At 35.1% G+C, this 17,267-nt stretch overlaps 1 protein-coding gene across 2 annotated transcripts in view; it reads left to right on the top strand.

Moving 5' to 3' along the window:
* CBFB (core-binding factor subunit beta) overlaps nucleotides 1-17,267 on the top strand; it is a 49,943-nt gene that overhangs the window by 15,278 nt on the left and 17,398 nt on the right. For both annotated transcript variants that reach the window (XM_019755383.3, XM_019755386.3), the window contains exon 4: nucleotides 12,136-12,252. In XM_019755383.3, coding sequence (XP_019610942.1) covers nucleotides 12,136-12,252 — 117 coding nt within the window. The remainder of the gene's footprint in view (nucleotides 1-12,135; nucleotides 12,253-17,267) is intronic.

The raw sequence follows: 17,267 nt of genomic DNA, 5'->3' as shown, positions 1-17,267 counted from the left end.
GAATCAACCAGCGATCTTGGTGTTATGAGCCCTGCATTCTAACCACTGAGCCAACCGGCTGGGCCTAGATGTTTTTCAAACAAAATATTCTGCCCATATTTTTTCTGTTTGTTTTTGTTTTTTTGTCTGTTTGTTTTTTGTTTTTGTTTTCAATTTGTTGTCCTTTCAGTCTTAGTTGTGGAGGGTGCTGTTCAGCTTCAAGTTGTTGTCCTTTCAGTCTTAGTTGTGGAGGGCGCAGCTCAGCTCCAGGTCCAGTTGCTGTTGCTAGTTGCAGGGGGCACAGCCCACCATCCCTTGCGGGAGTCGAACCGGTAACCTTGTGGTTGAGAGGACACGCTCCAACCAACTGAGCCATCCAGTAGCTCAGCGGCAGCTCAGCTCAAGGTGCTGTGTTCAATCTTAGTTGCAGGGGGCAGAGCCCACCATCCCTTGAGGGACTCGAGGAATTGAACTGGCAACCTTGTGGTTGAGAGCCCACTGGCCCATGTGGGAATCGAACTGGCAGCCTTCGGAGTTAGGAGCACGGAGCAGAACTGCCTGAGCCACCGGGCCGGCCCCTGCCCATATTTTTTTAAAGGACAATTTCTAATAAGAGTCTGGCATTACTTGCAGAATATTGTTTTAAATAATAGCCTTTGGGAGAACCTTCTAAATTTTTTGAGAATATTGCCTATTCATCATGCCAGCTTTTCAGTCCTGGTTTGCCGTCCCTTTGCTATCCAGAAAATTTCTGGGCCATTTTTTAAAATTGAAATAAAGTCACAAAGCATAAAATTTGCCATTAAAGTATACAATTCAGTGGTTTTTAATGTATTTACAGTGTGCAACCTTCACCGCTATCTAATTCCAGTACATTTTCAGAACTCTAGACCATTTCTTTTTTTTTTTTATTAATTTATTGGGGTGACAATTGTTAGTAAAGTTACATAGATTTCAGGTGTACAATTCTGTACTACATCATCTATAAATCCCATTGTGTGTTCACCACCCAGGGTCAGTTCTCCTTCCATCACCATATACTTGATCCCCCTTACCCTCATCTCCCACCCCCCGCCCCCCTTACCCTCTGGTAACCTCTACTAGACCATTTCAAATACATTTTGACAACCTGCAAGCCAGTTTTTATGGTGATCAGCATCACCAGTGGCCACCACATGATTTACCTTATCACTAATTTTCTTAACCCTGCACTATATAATGAAGTCTTTCATTTGATTTTAGAACATATTTTGTGTTAGCTTGATTTTACAATTGAGGAAATTGAAACCTAGAGAGGCTAAATAAATCTTCAAAAGTCATGTAAACCGTTTTTTTTTTACCCCAGAGTCTGTGTTCTTTGCAGTGTACCACATTGCTGCTAATAAATAATTTTTACCCTAAGTTGCCAGGAACTCCACATACCACCTTCCAAAGTCTATATTATTTTGGCCCACCAAGTTACTCTTACCATCAGAATGAATAACCATTAATATTTTAACATAGTCTTTTTAGACTTCATTTTGATGACTTTGAAACAGCCTTTAAACTTCATCTTTTTCCGTTTTTTTTTTAAGGAGGGCGCAGCTCACAGTGGCCCATGCGCGGATCAAACCTTGGTGTTATTAGCACCGCTCTCTAACCAACTGAGCTAACAGGCCACCCCTCATTTTTTTCCCTTTTAACATTTAACTTTAATTGTTTTACTAAGTTTCAGTGCAGATTTTTGTGATGATCACTTCTGGAACTCTACACATAATCAATTATTTTGTGTTGTTAATATTACGTTACCGGTAATAATTTGGTAAAGTCTACTGTAATACTTTAAAAATTCTTACATAGTTGACTCAGGAATGGATTGCAGTAAATAGTATCTGCATCTTTTATTTCATTACTTTTTATCTTAATTAAGAAACAAAGAATTTTATAATTTAATTTTGTACACTTCACTTAAAATTATACCTTCTGGGGTTAGAACATTCCTCCTGGGGTCAAAATGTTTTAGGACTGTCTTAAATATGCATAGTTTACTTTGAATCATAGAATGAAGATGGCAGAGTTAGTAAGCTGTCTGTTTTGGGGGGAGGGGAAAGTATTCATATGATATATTGTAAAGTTATGTAAATAGTTCACAATATTGTTCTAGATGCTGTGGATTTAACCATGTAATTTACTATCCAGTCTCTATTTATTCTTGAGGGAAATAGTCTATTTTCACATACCCTGAAATACTTAGAAAACATTAGTAATACAATTCATTAATGCAACTGTGGTTTAGGTAAATATAGAGTTGGGAGTTCTGGGTGATAGCTTTTACCACTTACTAGCTGTGTGACCTTCTGCCAGTGAATTATTTAATCTTTCTCAGTTTTAGTTTCCTCATTTTAAATATTTCTTATTGGATGGTTGTAAAGGTCAAATAGGACTTGGAAAAGTTTTGAAAGCTGTGAAAAATTTATATAAACTTAAGGTAGTAATGCTAGGAAACCTGAGTGAAAAGGTATTAAGAAGACAGAGTTAAATGAAGGGAACTGTGTGGAACTGTTTTGGGGTGGGGTAGGGACTTCTTTAAGCAAAGTGAGTTCAAAGTAGAGGCATGGACTTGCAGAGTCCAGAAATAACATTTGAGATCTCAGCAGTGTTGAAGTTTATGGTGGTTTGTGATGCATAGGCTAATGTAGCATTACTTTTTTATATAGTGGGAAAGCCAGCAGGTATTTTAAATATACCTCCATGAAGAAAAATTCTTTGTAAGAATATAAATCATATTACATATTCCCAAATTTTAGATTAGACTGAAATGTTTTCTACTTAAAACCATGTATGTCTCAGAGTTTGAGTGTAATTGGTGCTTAAAGCTTCTTCTCAGATGGCGCATAGAAGGCATGGCTGTTCCAGGCAATGGGCTCATCAGTGTTTCTATGTGGAGCATTCTTCTGAAAAGGTGTTTAGTGAAAATGGTTCAGTTTACAACACATGACATTGACTTTCTGTGGGACTATATGATAAAACAAGTATAATATTTCAGCATGCATTTTGTGTTTAAATTTTGCAACAATGTGATTCTTGTTAAGTCATTTACAATATCTTATATTCCAAATTAGGTGGGCTAGTTCTACATTTTTTAATATGTTCCTTATTTAATTCATTTTCCCCTTAAATGCAATTCATCTTTCATTTGTTAAATGTATATTACAAATAAGAGAGTAGATAAAAACATAAGTAATAGCAATAAAAAGGAACATCCATGTACCTGCTACTTAAGATACAGCATTTCTACTGCATTAGAAATGTGATTCTAGGATGGTAGCCACTAGACACTTATGCCACTAGTCTGAATTGACATGCTGTATGTGAAAAAGTACACACCAGATTCTGAAAACTAGGTACAAAAAATATGTACACTATCTCAATTTTTTATTCAGTATGTGTGTATATGTAGATGCACACACACACACACACAATTCCAGGCACATTCTGTATTAATCCATGTTATGATTTCTCTTTGGAACTGTAAGAGGTAGATTGGTCAATTACATTAAATTACTGTAGAAGAAGCTATTTTTTTTACTTACATGCAACCCAGTTATGATTCACAGGCAAATGAGATTGAATGACTGTCTAGCGATTATCCAACAGGCAAGCAGCTGGCTGACTGAACAGGGAGGTCTTTGCATGTGGCTAAAGGAGGATGAGTCAGAACCAAGTATCTTCTAAAAGGAATCTGTTAAATAGACAAAAGAAATTATTACAACCAAATAGCAGGATACATTGTTCCTTAGTGGAATATCTTGTTTTCTGCTGCCCATGGCCATCGCAGTATTACTACTTGTCTGCTGGCTTATTGGTGGGAATAATTGTTCATTGTCTCCAAAAAATGGTTTCTTTCCCTTGGAAAGAAGTTACTATATAAAACATTGGTGGAAATGTGTATGTAAGCAATCAGTGTTTCTGTAGTACTCTATATGTCTCATAAATTTTATGTACATTGATTTACTAATTTTTCTATCTCCTATGAAAGAGGCATTACTTAGCCCCGATTTTCTGTGTGAGGAATCTGAGGCTGACTAGCAAACTTAAATAATTTGTCTCACACATTGATAGAGCTACAATTTAAACCCAAGTTCTATCTGGTTCCAAAGCATATTTTTGTTTTCACTCTTCCCATGCTGTCTTGGGTTTATGTGTAGTGATGTTATTCCTTTTAAAAATAATTACAGTTGATTCTTGTTATTTATGGCAGTTGTCTTCTATACTCATGCCTAAAGTCGCCGCAGGCTTGAATTAGCAAATACTGAACAATTGCTTCCAGGGAAAATACAGAATTAGGTGCCTGCAAGTGTCTTGGCTCACAGCATTTTCCTCAACCAATCAATCAATACAAAATCTTGTTTTAATCTGTGTTTTTGTTTAAAAACACCTTGTTTTATATATAGTGTTGATTCATTAACTTTGAATAACAGTAAGATTTGGGGCATCTGGGTTATTTTTAATTCTTGCCATTATTAACCCTTGAGCGTGAACATCCTTGTAATAAAATATTTTGTGTACATCTTTGATTAAACTTTAGGATACGTTCATAGACATGGCATTGCTGGGTCAAAGGAAAATTCACACTTACTGCCCAAAAATGCCTTCCCAGAAGTGTTAGCCACTTTATACTGCTTCTGATAATGTAGTAGAACCTGGTTTCTCTCCTCATCAACATTGTTAAAACGTTTTTGTTTTTTATATTTATATTTGTTTAGAAATAGTTATAGTTATTTTAACTTTTTTGATTACTGTTAGTGAAAATTTTTCATAGTTTTTGACCATTTATATTTATTTTGTTCTAAACTCATTTTTTCCAAATGGTTAGCCAGTTTTGCCACCTCCACTGGTTAAATAAAATATCCTTTTACCATTGATTTGAAATGTTGCCTTTTTCATTTATTAAGTGCTTGTATACTTGGTTTCATTTTTGGATTTTTGTTTTTGTTTATTCCATTAAGTTCTTTCTGACTGCCACAGCACTACTACAAATGTACTGATTGCATTGTTACGTGTTTTAATATTTGAAAGGGCAGAAAATTACTCTTTCCTAATATTTTAATGGATAGTCTGATTCTTTTGTAAGAACCATAGACTTCTCAAATTCCAGAAAATATTATTTTGAGATTTTGTTGGAATTTTTTTTTAATGAAAATTTATTGGGGTGACAATGGTTAGTAAAATTACATAGATTTCAAGTATACAATTCTGTAATACATCATCTATATATCACATTGTGTGTTCACCATGTTCACCATCCAGAGTCAGTTCTCCTTCCATCACCATATATTTGACCCTGTTTACCCTCATCTACCATCCCTTTCCCTTACCCTCTGGTAACCATTAAACTGTTGTCTGTGTTTGAGTTTTTGTTTTTTTTATTTGTCTTGTTCCTTTGTTGCTTTCAGTTTTATATCCCACATATCAGTGAATTCATATGGTTCTTGACGTTTTCTGTGTGATATATTTTGCTTAGCATAAAAATCTCAAGATCCATCCATGTTGTCGCAAACAGCACTATTTCATCTTTTCTTTTGGCAGAGTAGAATCCCATTGTGTCTATATACCACATCTTCTTTATCCAGTAATCTATCAAAGGACACTTTGGTTGTTTCCATATCTTGGCCACCGTAAATAAAGCTGCAGTGAACATTGGAGCACATATATCTTTACGGATAAACGTTTTCAGATTTTTTGGGAGAGGGATTGCTGGGTCCTATGGTAATTCGATTATTAATTTTTTGAGGAACCTCCACGTTGCCTTCTATAGCAGCTGCACCAGTCTGCATTCCCACCAACAGCGTATGAGGGTTCCTTATTCTCCACAGCCTCTCCAACACTTACTATTATTTGTCTTGTTGATGATAGCCATTCTGACCAGTGGAATTCTTTTTAAATAAGGATTACTTTGGGATAAATTGGCATTTGTAGTCTTACATTCAAGAACATGACATCTCACTAGGCATTCAAATCTTTTTCTATGTTTCAGAAATAAGGTATTTTTTTCTTATAGAACCTACATGTTTCTTACTCAGTTTATTCTCAGTAGTTGATACGTTTGTTGCTATTTTAAAATAAGGGTTTTGGTTTTTTGTTTCTTTTTTCATTTTATTTTCTAAATAATTACTATTGTAATATAGGAAAGTTGTTTTTTGTGTATTGTTTTTATAACCAGCCACTTTATTAAACTCATTAATTCACTTGGTTTTTCAGGTAGATAACTTTAGATAATATATCCTAGTCATATTTATATGCACCTTTGTTAGATCTATAGTCTTTAAAAGGAGTATGCAAAGCTGCTGGATCCAGCTTATAATTTTACTATCAGTAGTACATTCATTTCATTAATCTTAAATTAAGTAAGTTCTACTTAAATGTAATAGGATAATTCAATTTTAATTCTAACAGTTCTTTTATGTATTCAGTTCTTCCTCATTAAAGACTTTAACTAGTGTTGGAGTCTTTTTTGGGTGGTGGGATATAAATCTTTTAAATTACGTATTCCCACTACTCTTACAAAATGACAAGTAATAAACATTTGTGGAATAGGTGGATCTTTTCAAATTGAATTTATAGGGAAGATACAAGGAGGGGGAAAAAAACACCTAAATTTCAGCTGTGTTTCTGCTCTTTGTTTAATCGTTATTCAAATATTTTCTGAGGGTCTAAGGGGTGCTGACCATTCCCTCGTACTGTTTTCCCTAATACTTCAATTTATAGAGTCACAAATGTTTAATCTGTAGTGGTTTGCTACAGAGAAGTGAAATATTCTTTCCAACTGAAATGGGTTTTTGGAGAGTGAAGTATCTGCCTTTTGCTTTTGTCAATAGCTTTGACACTTGGTTTCTGTGTGTATTGATTTTATGGCTCAGTAGTGGTGTGCATGGGAGTCTTGTTTGCAAATCTACAGTTACTCTGTTTTAATTATCTGCAATTATCTTCTTTAGACCACTCAAGGGAACTCTTTTTGCTTTCCCTTCATACCTACAATTTCCATTCACCCAGCTACCTAAAAGCTAAAAACATTGAATTCCTAAATGAACGGTATTTATCATCTCTCAAGCTCTGTGCCTTGGTATCTGTGAGGACAGGGGAACAATGGAGTTTTACTATCATAATTGAATCCTTTTTGTCTTGCACACCTTTTTGGAAATCTGATGAAAGCACTGGACTTTCTTAGAAAAATGCACATGGGCACAAACATACATTTTTACACAGAATTTCAGGGGGTTTCTGTTCTTGAAACTTATCCATAAACCCAAACTCCTGTAGATTCTTTGAACTCCAGCCTAAGAACTCCTGCCTTAAATAAAAGCATTGCTAAAAATTATGAGTGCTAAAAGATCCTGTAACATAATATTTAGATATCTAATGCATCCAACAAAGAGGGAATTTTTACTTGGAGACTTATAACTTAACCTTGAGCCCAGCCCCTAGGCTCCTTACATGTTTTCCTCTTTTCTCACTGGCTGGTCATAGCATGTTTTGCTGGGTTGTTTTCTACTAACCAGCATTCAAAAGTTGGATTTTCTCAGGGTTCTTCCTGCCCCCCGCCCCTTTCTCCTTCTACTTACTGCTTGGCAAATCTCTTTCTTTCCCCTGGAGTTAAATGCCACTGTATTGTTGATGGCTGCCAGACTTACATCATCTGCCCATAGCTCTTCTTAGAGTACTAGAATCCCATTGGCAACTGCCTACTCAAAAATCTCCATTTAGGCATCATAGGTGTCACTTATATAACAGGTAAAAATTGTTGCAAATATTTTCCCCCCCTTTCTTCCGCCTCCCCCACCCCCTACTCCTGTTCAAGCCGTTGTTTCTCAGTCTAGTTGTGTAGGACACAGCTCCCTGGCCCAGGCTGGTATTTATGAGCCTTGCACTCCCTCCGTCTGAGGTAGTCGGTCAGCCACTCACGGCCCCTCTCGCCGGCTGCCTGCCGCTCATGCTGGCCGCCAGCCACTCCTGGCGGCGCACAGCAGCCCACAGCAGCTCTCAAGGCAGCCCAGCTCCAGGGAGAGCTGTTGTTCACAATCTTAGCTGTAGAAGGGGCATCACTGGCCCATGTGGGAATCAAACCGGCAACCTCGGTGTTGGGAACACAGCACTCCAACCACCTGAGTCACCGGGCCTGCTCTGCAAATATTTTTATAATATATTGAGATAAAATTCCCATACCATAAAATTCACCCATTTAGAGTGTACAGTTCAGGGATTTTAGTATATTCACAGAGTTGTGCAACCATCACCGCTCTAATTTCAAAGCGTTTCTTCACCCCAAAAAGAAATCCTGTACCTAACAATCACTCCTCATTACCCCCTCCGGTCAGCCCCTGGCAAACACTAATCTCCTTTCTGTCTCCGTATTTGCCTATTCTAGACATTTCATAATATGTCGATCATAATATGTAGCCTTTTTATGGTTTCTTTTACTTAGCATAGTATTTTCAAGATTTATCCATGTTGTAGCATGTATCAATACTTTATTCCTTTTATTTGGCCAAATATTCTATTATATGCATAATGCCACAGTTGATGGTGCATACATCTTTTTCCTGAAGCTCTGCTGCTACAGTGATAAGGAATTTAAAGCTACAGAAATGAAGATTAAGTGATATATGTAATTTGGATTGATGATATTGCAAATACTGATATTTAGAGCTTAAGTTGATTAAAAATTGTGTAATACTAACTTTACCTTATTTTGAAAAGAGCACAAAATGTGAAGCTGTACTCCCTTTTAACTTTCTGTGGAGTTTCAAACATACATTCTCTGATATTTTACTTTTGGAAAGATAAGCAGGCCTTTTTGTTTTTATGTGCAATTAGCTTATTCTACCCATTTTAAAGACTTTATAGAATTCATTTTGTATAAAGTGAACATTTTCCTAAAGTATTTTAGGACAATGGGTTTAATACTTAGGTCATATTTTAATACGTTTCCTTTTCACAGTTTGAAATAAGGCATTATTTTCAGTGAAAAATGTGTTAGTGTTTAAATGACATTATTGAATTACATTACAAAATGTCACACTGTTAAGAGACGGAATTTTATTTTATTTGTATTTTGAGGTTTGGTATTCATGAATGTATGAAATTACCAAACATTTACTTTAAAGATCTACACATAAAACTATTTATTTGAATGTGAACATCTAAATAAATCACCAGGATCATTTAAATATTATTTTAAATTACAATTCTACCCATTAGCCTTGATTAAGAACTATAGCCATTTTCTGAACCCATTTAGAAATTTCCCAAAACAGATCAGTGGTTTTCTTTGTCATGAGAGAACTTTTATAAAGGAGTAATAAATGGGCTTTTAAAAAATTTAATAATTTCTTGATGAAAATATTTTTGAATACGTAAATTAATATGAATAAGCTGCATTTCTGGAATCTTTGATTCTAAAAGATATAAACCATTAATGAAGAGCATAGAATCTGATTGCGAAGTTGACCTTTCTCTCCCATTAGAAGAATTCTCTTTATGATTAATATGAGAATTTAAGATAATGAGTCACATTGATATGTGAAATGTTACACTCCTCACTGTGTGACACCCCACCGCCCCCTTAGAAAGAGTAGGTAGGAATCTTGATGAGAAGATGTGGTAAGTCAAGTTATATTGATATGCAGTATTCTAGAGAGGTATTGTTTGTAGGTTTTGTGAGGTGTTGAATATGAGGTCATAGTCACTTGTCTGAATTAGTGCACATCAGTGGAGTTTTAAATTTATAATGTGGAAGGGAATGAGCACTTATCAGAACAGAAGGAAATGTGTGGTTAAACGGTTTCAGCTATAACTGTAGACTATTTCCCTTGGTCCAAATGGGAGGAGAAATGGAACCTTATGTTTTTGGCTTTTTTCCAGTATAAGTAGAAATTGATTCAGCATGGTTGATTGGAGTCCTTCACAGGAAAAATGATTGTATTTAGTAGTGGAGAGGAATGATATAAATATGTACTAAGAAGGCAAAAATCCTATGGGTTTTATTTTACAGGTATCTCAGTAGTAATTTTTCTGGAATATTTATAATTATTGATAGTCAATTATTCCTATGAAATCTCTCTAAAAACAAGAATGCCCCAAGGTTTTTTATGGTACAGATTGCTAAATTGAGTAAAGGAAAAGTTGATGTTTTCAGCCTTTCCCTCAAAATGAGAAGCTGTCTTACTGATTTTATATAATTATAGGTAATAAATAATGCTAGTTTTAGCTCACAAAAACACTAGGATTATCCATAGAAAGTATATTTGGTATAGGCAGATGAAATCTGAACCTTATTTATAAAGATATTTGATAATCTGTAGTTTTGAAAATTCATTTAAACCCTGCTTCCTCTGCATTTTAAATGTCTTGTTAAGGCATAAATGATTATGGTGATTTTTATTTAGAAGCCCATGTTAAATGAGATAGCACAGACCTAAAGTAAATTTTTTTTTAATGTAAAATCATTTTTTAAAGTAACTATTAGAATAGTATGGGGTTAGGGTGGGGGATATTGTAAGAACTTTAGTAAACTTTTCTTATATTTTTTCACTGTCACAGTAAAATACTCACCTCAAGATCATAGCATTAGAACCTTTACTTTTTTGATGGATCCTTAATTGCTCTCGAGAACAATTATATTTTCAGGTAATATGAGAATTAATTTGGTGATTAAAAATGAAAGTGATCTGAACTTGGAAATCATACTTAAAGTGACTTTTGCTGTAGGGTTATTTATTTACTTGAAAAAGAATGGTGAAGATGTAAATGCTACATTAGTTAAGGTTCTTTGCTTAGAAGCAGTAGAAATCAACTCTGGCTAACTTTAAGTGAAAAAAGAAAAAGGGAAAAAGCAGCATTACTTATCAGGAAGCTATGAGATTACTTATAAAGCTGAAAGGAATTGTGAAAGAACCTGACCCTGGGTGGCTCCAGGGATCCCAGCAGAGGGAAGCAGTGCATGCTCTCTTCAGGGGCTAATGATTACAGTTGTTTTCCATCTTTATATGTCTCTACTCAAGATTCAAAAATCAGGTAAGGGGGAAGAGAGGTGGTAGATGAGGGGGTAAAGGGGATCAAATATATGGTGATGGAAGGAGAACTGATCCTGGGTAGTGAACACACAATGGGATTTATAGATGATGTAGTACAGAATTGTACACCTGAAATCTATGTAACTTTACTAACAATTGTCACCCCAATAAACTTTAATTAAAATAAAAAAGATTCAAAAATCAAGGCAGAGTACCTAATTGTCCTAGCTTCAGCTGGAAGAGCAGTGATGTCTACTTCAAGTATCATCTTACTGTAGTTTTTACAAAAATCTGTAAAACTTCCTTTTAAAAAAAAAAAAAAAAGATTTTATTGGGGAAGGGGAACAGGACTTTATTGGGGAACAGTGTGTACTTCCAGAACTTTTTTCCAAGTCAAGTTGTGTCCTTTTAGTTATTTGTATTTATTTTAGTTGTGTATTTTAGTTATGGAGGGTACCATTCAGCTTCAAGTTGTCCTTTCAGCCTTAGTTGTGGAGGGCACAGCTCAGCTCCAGGTCCAGTTGCCGTTGCTAGTTGCAGGGGGCGCAGCCCTCCATCCCTTGTGGGACTTGAGGAATCGAACCGGCAACATTGTGGTTGAGAGCCCACGCTCCAACCAACTGAGCCATCCGGGAGCTCAGTGGGAGCTCAGTGGCAGCTCAGCGGGAGCTCAGCGGCAGCTCAGCTCAAGGTGCTGTGTTCAATCTTAGTTGCAGGGGGCAGAGCCCACCATCCCTTGCGGGAGTTGAACCGGCAACCTTGTGGTTGAGAGCCCACTGGCCCATGTTGGAATCGAACTGGCAGCCTTTGGAGTTAGGAGCATGGAGCTCCAACCACCTGAGCCACTGGGCCTGCCCTAAAACTTACTTTTAAAAGTAATCTGGAAGAATTGTGACCAGAAATAAAATTCTAGTAAACCAGATTAATTTGCAGAACATGGGCAGAGGCTATAGTTTGTATACTTTCCTATAATTCTTAATTTTATAATTGTATTCATCTTGTTATTTCCTGAGAAAACCACAGTTTTCACAAGTAACTTTGTCCTTTGTTTTTCATGTGTGCGGTGGTTTATCATTGATTTTCATCCTTGTTTTCTGTGTCTTAGGTATATTTGAAGGCTCCCATGATTCTGAATGGAGTCTGTGTTATCTGGAAAGGCTGGATTGATCTCCAGAGACTGGATGGTATGGGCTGCCTGGAGTTTGATGAGGAGCGAGCCCAGGTAGGGTGACTTCCGGCTTTACTGAGCATGGTCCCTTTATCCTTATTCTTGCCTTTGTCTGGGGATCTATTTTACCCAGTCTCTAAGAGTAAGTGTAGGAAGTCTTAGGTTCAAGTAATATTGAGGAATCCTGAAGATGTTGAGACCCAAATTCTGGTCCTGGTGCTAGGTAAGTTTTTCCTTCAGTGGTTCTAAATTTCATTGGCTTATTCTTATCTGCTGAATGGGGCACTTCAAAGTCCAGTAAATGGTTCTGTTTAATATTTGTTCTTGATCTTTAGAACATTATGAGGAAAGAAAAACAGTTCAAAATAAAATGTAGAAATAGCATTTCTGGAATGGCTGAGTGAGGAGCTTGGCAAATCCTTTCCCCAAAAAGCAATGATTAAACTGGACAAACAAAAAAAAAGAAGAAGAAACCATTTAAGGTCTTTGGACATTAACCAAAGGACATAAATTGAGTGGTATATATTCAAACAAAACTACTGAATTTCAGTAGCAACAGTGATAGTCTGTGGCATTTTCGTCAGGAGTTGCTCCCATCTTTTCTCTCAGCTCTATGCTCTCTCGAGTTCTGCCCTGGGCAAGCAGGGCAAGCCCTGAGGGCTGGCCGCTCTGTTCTCCTGTCAGAGGGATCTGACTTTATTTAAAGGAGCGCTTGGAAAAATCCATGTCCAGGGATGTTACTTAAAACAATAGAGGTCTCTGTGGCAAACAGTCCAGGCTGGGCTAGCTAATGTTGCAGGAAGCAACAAAATGGCATACTAAGCAGAAATTTATCACAGATCTAGGGAAAGAGATAACTAAAGTGGGCCCTACTAAGATTACACTTACCCCTCCTGGTTCAGAAGGCTGTGTGCATATGCAAGGCTACATCTGATTAGGAGAGAACAGAGAGCCTCTGCAAGATGCTAATCCCTGGCTGAACACAGGGTAGACTGATAAAATCCCTGTACTTTGACAGTGTTTCCCCAAGCTGTACACAGATACAATGGCAAAGGAGGGAAGCCTACTGACTCCAGATGTTTAAGCAAAACTTCTGAGCGGTCACTGGTTGACCACTAAGTTATGCTGATCCAGGGGCAACCCCCAGAAAACAAGGCGTAAAAAAATTAAACTAAGCAGTGACATCAGAGTCTGCACACTGCTGGAGAAACAGGTTCTACAGAATTAGTCCAGGCAAGTCACTCAACAGAGAAACAAAAAAGCAACAAGCTGGATGCAGGAGTCAGAATTCAGAGTTACTACAGTATACTATTAAAATGTCCAGTTTTCAACAAAAAATTGAGACATGCAAATACATGAAAGTATGACTAATGCTCAAGGAAAAAAAGCAGGCAATAGAAACTATCTTTGAAGGAGCCAAATGTTGGTTCTTAGTGACAAGACTTAAAAGCAATTATTTATCAGTATGTTCAAAGAATAAAGGAAAATTATGAATAAATTTATATTCTTATTAAAGAATATCAATAAAGAGATCTAAATTATTAAAAAGAATTGAATAGAAATTCTAGAATCAAAAAAAACTGAAATGAAAAGTTCACATACTCAGCAGTACATTTGAGCTAGCAGAAGAAAAAAATAGTAAACTTGAACATAGATTAATAGAGATTATCCAGGCTGAAGAACAGAAAGAAAAATGAACAGTCTCAGAGACTGTCAGACACCAGCATGCATACCAACATGCGTTTAATGAAAAGTCCCAAAAGGAGAGGAGGGAAAGAAAGGCGCAGAAAATATATTTTAGGAAATAATTAACTGATATCTTCTAAATTTGATAGAAAATACTAATCTTCATACCACTTCAAAGTCCAATAAATGATTCAGTGAACACCAGGTAGAATAAACAGAAAGAAATCCACATCTAGATACATCATAGTCAAACTTAATAAACAAATAGAATCTCGAAAGCAGCAAGAAAAACACTGCATCACATACAAGGGAGTCACATCTGTTGAAATTACGAAGGCCAGCAGGTAGTAGGATAACAAGTTCAAAATGCTGAAAGAACACGTAGAAGTATCTGATTATTATCAAGTGTTAATTTCTTTCAGTTGTTCAATACTAATCGTTTTGCTAAAGTTAAAATAATAAGAATAAAAAGGAGCTTTCTTTTTGTTGTTTTTTTCTCTTATCTCTTCCCATGTTGTTCTCCATATATGGAATGTGAAAACCTTCTTAGTAAAAAAATTAAGATTTAAAATTAAAATTCTTAAGAAAGAATCTCTGTTACCTTGATTTCTATAGGGATTAGTTCTCAACTCTTTCAAATAATTGGCCATTTTGAAGGCTGTTTTTGTAAGACATGCTACAACAGATTAAATTTATATAAGGGAAAATTTCAGATTGAGTTCTAAAACTGAAATGTTTTATTAGAATGATTGGTAAAAATTTTTAGTTTAACCTACAGCATTTTCCATACTTAGAATTTTTCAAGCCTTGTTGCCCCAGTCACAAATTGAACTTTATTACTACAAAGTGCCAGCTGTTGTGATAGTAAACTAATAAAATAAGAGGTCTTAAGTAATCTAGTCAGCAGTCAGCGCTTCTCTGTAGATGATCCTGACCCTGTGTAGGCCTAGGCTAATGTGTGTGTGTCATAGTTTTTAACAAAAACAAATAATTTTAAAATAAAAAAAAGCTTATAGAATAAGGATATAAAGAAAGAAAATGTTTATGTACAGCTGTACAGCGTGTTTCTGTTTTAATCTAACTTTTATTACAAGAGTCAAAAAGTTTTTTTTAAAATCAGAAAGTTTACCAAAAAAAGTTAGAGTAAGCTAAGATTAATTTATTATTGAAAAAATATTTTTTATAAATTTAGTGTAGCCCAAGTATACAGTGTTTATAAAGTCTACAGCAGTGTACAATAATGTCCTAGGACTTTATATTTACTCACCAATCGCCCAGAGCAACTTCCAGTCCTGCAAACTCCATTCGTGGTAAGTGCCCTATAGGTGTACCATTTTTTATCTTTTATACCGTATTTTTATTGTACCTTTTCTATGTTTAGATGTTTAGAGATGTAAATACTTGCCATTATGTTACAATTGCCTACAGTATTCTGTACAGTAACATGCTGTACAGGTTTGTAGCCCAGGAGCAATAGCCTGTACTATATAGCTGAAGTGTGCAGTAGCCCATACCATCTACGTTTGTGTGATATACTGATAATCACACTACAACCAAGTCACCTAACAATGCGTTTCTCAGAACATATCCCCATCATTGTGCAACATATAACTACATAATGTAGTTCAATAAAATGTTTTAAGTTTCCCACAAATGAAGATATTTCTGAGTACAGTTACATAAATTCACAATTAAATCGTGTTTGCTGATTGTATTTTCATCTTTTATTTTCTGTAATTTATAGGGATAAATTTCAATATTTTCAGTAATTGCAGTTCTGTAAAAGCTTGAAAAACTGAAAAATGTGGCACTTTAGCATTGAATACTTTAATTAGAGATTTCCAACTAATTTTGAATAAAATGTAACTGAGGAGTCATTTACCAAAAAAAAAAAAAAAGTCTATGCCATTTATAGGCACTAAGTTGATTTCAGAGTAGTTTTTAAAAGGCTCGTATTTTCTAAAACCCAAAGTGCATGCATACTGTTGTGATGAATTTTTCTGTATTCAGCATCTGCTTTGTCACGGAGATTTTATAGTTCAGGTATTTTAACTGGGTACATAAATATATTTGTAATTTATGTAACTGTAACTTCTAAATGGCAGAATATCTTACTTCTTTGAATAAGAATTGTTTGGATAACAATTAAGAATTATGTGTGTACCACAATTAGTTCCTAGTAAATTTCTATTTGTAGTTTTTAAAAATTCACTGAGAACGTTATTTTTTATCAAATGTGTGCCCCAATTTGTATTTGTATTATCAGTAGAAGAGCCAATAATTTAATCTTCATTGATATACTTTTTAAATTAATTTACTTTGGCATTCACAAAAGTATGTTTTACCTTCAACGTATTGACCTTTCAAAAAGTTTTACAGACATACCTTGGAGATATTTTGGAATTTGGTTCCATACACTGCAATAAAGCAAATATCGCAATAAAGCAAGTCACACCAATTTTTTGGTTTCCCAACACATATAAAACTTATGTTTACACTATACTGTAGTCTGTTAAGTGTGCAATAGCATTATATTTTTTAAAAAACAATGTACATATCTTAATTTTAAAATATTGCTTAAAAATGCTGCTATCTGACCCTTCAGCAAGTTGTAATCTGTTGTGGCAGGGTTGCCACAAACCCTCAGTTTCTTTGTTTTTTTAAAAAGGATAATAAAGTGAAGTACAATTAACGAGGTATGCCTTTATTTTGATTCTCTGATCACATTAGAAAAATGGAACTATTATTGGAATTAACCGATTTTCTATTTGAAGTACCTGATGACACTGATGGAAAATTTGTGTCTTTTAGCTTTTTGCAAGGTTTTTATGTTATGAAGCCAACATATCAACAGCTTTTTTTGTATGTGCTAGAGAGAGTGAAATTTAAAAGAGTCATTTGATTTAAATAAAAAGTTACGTTCTACAAAGGGACATTAAATGTATTGTTTGCAGCTGCACATGTTAAATTGTCTTCTTTGAAGTATATGTTGATGCTTTTTCAGCAGATCTATTTCTTTTCATTTGATCAGTTGATACCATTCTAGTCCACACAGAAAATACTAAATGTCATTATTTTGTGCAAATTACACATTCATCAATGTTCTTGGAAATGAATTTGATTCTTTTATTTTTTTATCCTTTTTCTTAAAATTTTTTTTAAAAATTTATTGGGTGACAATTGTTAGTAAAATTACATAGATTTCAGGTGTACAATTCTGTATTACATCATCTATAAATCCCATTGTGTGTTCACCACCCAGAGTCAGTTCTCCTTCCATCACCATGTATTTGATCGAATTTGATTCTTAATTTTTCATTAAACATGCACTTCCACTTTTTAAATTCATTGCTGCAGAAAGGTAAGTATTACCAAACTGTAAA

The sequence above is a fragment of the Rhinolophus sinicus genome, chromosome 8 (genome assembly GCF_057876585.1).
Source record: "Rhinolophus sinicus isolate RSI-liver-muscle chromosome 8, RSI-T2T, whole genome shotgun sequence".
Classification (NCBI taxonomy): Eukaryota; Metazoa; Chordata; class Mammalia; order Chiroptera; family Rhinolophidae; genus Rhinolophus; species Rhinolophus sinicus.
Note: the sequence above shows the minus strand (reverse complement) of the source record. Positions and strands in the feature narration are given on the sequence as shown.